At 33.7% G+C, this 3,647-nt stretch overlaps 1 protein-coding gene across 1 annotated transcript; it reads left to right on the top strand.

Moving 5' to 3' along the window:
- Positions 1–1,097: 1,097 nt before the first annotated feature.
- LOC124365290 (pyruvate kinase-like) lies at positions 1,098–3,086 on the top strand. The gene has a single exon (XM_046821259.1). It carries the CDS (start codon positions 1,195–1,197, stop codon positions 2,941–2,943), a length of 1,749 nt encoding a protein of 582 aa, XP_046677215.1. The 5' UTR covers positions 1,098–1,194; the 3' UTR covers positions 2,944–3,086.
- The last annotated feature ends 561 nt before the right edge of the window (positions 3,087–3,647 follow it).

The following is a 3,647-nucleotide window of genomic DNA, read 5'->3' on the forward strand; positions in this document are numbered from 1 at the left end:
TTTTTGAAATGAATATTCATAACATATGTTCTTTACAGTGCTTTTTCTTGAATTAAAATAAACCTTACCTTTCCATGTTTATTAATCACGTTTTTATTAATATTTAATTTTGTTAAAAACTGTGTGTCTATGTAACATGAATTGTGTTCCTTCTTCCTCCTATCTTGTTAATCTAACATTTATATTATACAAAAAATTAAATACATTTAAATTGCAAACAAAACTATAGTTAAATGAAATGTCTATAAAACAAAGCCAACAATATAATTAGATTATAGTACCAGAGTAGAATTCATATGTTGTGTATAGTAAGTGTTGGAAACAAGACTCTCCCGATATCCTCTGATATATATATATATATATATGTATCAGAGGAGACGGGAGAGTCTTGTTTCCAACACTTACTATACACAACATATGAATTCTACTCTGGTACTATATATAATATATATATATATATATATATATATATATATATATATATATATGCGGATTACAGTTATTAGGGGTTATTCAGCAAAACTGAAAAAAAGTTTTAGAATGCTTAGGTCATTTACAATGTTTGTATTTTAATACTTTTTTCTTTTATCTCTAAATATTTTGAGCCGGCGTGGTGGCAATAGTTTTGAGAAGTATACAATAACATTGAATTATTATATGTGAATATGTTTACAAAAATAATTTGTAACTGATTGCATCTAAATCAAGTTCAGTTTTTTCAAACCACTTAATATTCACCCTCATGACAAGTTTTGTCTTGTAGAGTTTCAAGATGATGGAGTTTGTAAATATTTTAAAGTGTTACAACATGCCTACCATTAGAATCACCATAACATCCGTGTTTTAGAAATTTACCTTTTAAAATAATAAAGCATCTTCAATTTGATATTTGAAACAACAATAATTTATTAATTTTGTAATATACTTTTCTTCTGGCTAAGTTGAAAGGAACATTCTATTCTTTATTATATTGCTAGAACCTCATGTTCATACACTACAAAGTAAAAATATGGTAAATATTAATTTTATTGTATATTTTGTAAAACTTTTCTGCAATTTGTAAAGTTCTGTTACTGTATCATCTGTTTACTTGTAAACAAACCATTATTACTAGCTACTGAAACAAAACTTTCTCATCTCAGTGCTTTAATCATATAAATAACTGTTTAAAAAGTGGATAAATTAATATGAGGAATGATTCACCGAAGAAATGGCTTACAGGATGGTACAGAAAACAATTCTGGTGAAGAAATGAAAGGATTTACAAAGCACACTTTAAAAAAAATCAGTGAAATCAAGACTGCACAAAACTATCCCAGATCCCTTTCAGTTGCAGGGACAGTTGCTCCAAAACTGAAAGATTACACAATGGACGGCACACAGATGAGAAACCTATTAGAAGCGGAGAGTGTAGCCACCAAAATTGAACACATTTGTGGGCTGGATATCGACAGCAAATCTTACTTTATTCGTCTTTCAGGAATCGTCTGTACAATAGGGCCTGCATCAAAAGATCCTTCAGTGTTGGAAAAGATGATACACAAGGGTATGAATGTGGCCAGACTCAATTTCTCCCATGGATCATATGAATATCATGCCAACACCATAAAAAATGTGCGTCTGGCAGTCAAAAGTTACAGTGAAAAAATTGGAGTAAAAGTGCCTCTGGGCATCGCATTGGACACCAAGGGTCCTGAAATACGCACAGGACTGTTGGAGGGTGGAGGATCTGCAGAGGTGGAATTAAAGAAAGGCAACACAATAACGTTGAGAACTGACAAGACTTTTGAAGAGAAGGGTACAGGAAATGATATTTATGTTGATTACGTCAATATCACAAAAGTAGTAAAACCGGGTGACAAAATATTTGTTGATGATGGCTTGATCTCGCTTATTGTCAATAAGATTAATACAGATCAATTAACTTGCACCATCGAGAATGGAGGAATGCTGGGAAGTAGAAAAGGGATTAATTTACCCGGGGTGCCTGTTGACTTGCCTGCAATCACTGAGAAGGACAAAAGGGATCTAAAGTTTGGCTTGGAGCAGGGAGTCGACATAATCTTTGCCTCTTTCATCAGGGATGCTTCTGCCATTGGAGAGATTAGGAAGATCCTTGGAGAGGAGGGGAAGAACATCAAAATCATTGCAAAGATTGAGAACCACCAAGGCTGTGTACATTTGGATGAGATTATTGATGCAGCTGATGGAATCATGGTAGCCAGAGGAGATTTGGGTATAGAAATTCCTCCAGAGAAAGTGTTCTTGGCTCAGAAGACAATGATTGCTCGCTGTAACTTGAAGGGAAAGCCAGTCATCTGTGCAACACAAATGTTGGAGTCAATGATCAAGAAGCCACGGCCTACGAGAGCAGAAGTCTCAGACGTTGCTAATGCTATTTTAGATGGTGCTGATTGTGTGATGCTTTCTGGTGAAACTGCAAAAGGAGACTATCCTTTGGAGTGTGTGGAGGTGATGGCCAACATCTGCAGAGAGGCTGAGGCCGCAATCTGGCATAAACAGTTATTTGAGGAGCTCACGTCTAAAATAGACAGACCCTATCTTGACACAGCTCACATCCTGGCTATTGCCGCTGTGGAAGCAGCCAACAAGGGTATGGTAGCCGCTATTGTCGTAGCCACCATGACTGGAAGGTCAGCCTATCTTCTGTCCAAGTACAGACCCCAGTGTCCCATTGTAGCAGTGACTAGGGACGCACAGGCAGCTCGTCAGTTTCATCTCTACAGAGGCATACAACCTGTCATTTATGAGGCCCCGATCGATCATGACTGGTTGAAGGACATCGAGAATAGTGTACAGTACGGGCTTGAGTTCGGCAAGAATTTCAACTTTATTAGACCCAATGATCATGTGGTCATCGTAACTGGTTGGAGACAGGGTTCTGGAAATACAAACACCATGCGCATCATCAAAGTTGACTGATCATGAGGCATGTATTCATGAGTTATTGTTGGACTCAGAGAGATATGATTTTATTTTAATATGTTAATTTTTATCCCTTGAATTTATTCTGGTTTCAAACCATGCTTTATGTTAAATATAGCTTTTTTCATTGACAACCTGCATTGGGTGCTTACAGTTGGAATTCCATTTTTAATTTAAAATAATATTTTAGTTCCTAGATTAAAAATAATGTTTAATGAAACAGAACACCTTATAAATATATGACAAATTCAATATTTTCATTTCCATATTCCCTTAAAAGTCAGCACTGTTGATTTGATATGATGTCTTCTCGCATTTATAATAGTTAACAAAATAAATAAAAAACTTTTTCATTTAAAAATAATAAATTAATACAAACAAATACATAAAAACTGTTGGTAATATTACTAATACAATTTTATATTCACTAAATTCTTATTGTAAAGATTTCTGAATGCAGTACAAAATATACCACCTATCTTGTTAAGAAAGTGAAAATTGTACTTCACTAGTTATGCTAAAAAAGTATATCTGAAATATTTAAAAGCTAATTATATCAATAACATGTTTGAGTGGGGTTTACAATTAATGAGATTATTAAAAAAAATCAAAATATACTGTTGGTTTTAAAAATGTAAAGTGTAAAAATTACTGTACAAATAGATACATTTAAAAAAATATTTTTGAAATATTTCTAATCA

This window comes from Homalodisca vitripennis, chromosome 6 (genome assembly GCF_021130785.1).
Source record: "Homalodisca vitripennis isolate AUS2020 chromosome 6, UT_GWSS_2.1, whole genome shotgun sequence".
Taxonomy (NCBI): Eukaryota; Metazoa; Arthropoda; class Insecta; order Hemiptera; family Cicadellidae; genus Homalodisca; species Homalodisca vitripennis.

What these genes read in the sequence shown, in the direction of transcription:
- LOC124365290 (XM_046821259.1), top strand. Translation starts at nt 1,195, where the DNA reads ATGATTCACCGAAGAAATGGCTTACAGGATGGTACAGAAAACAATTCT.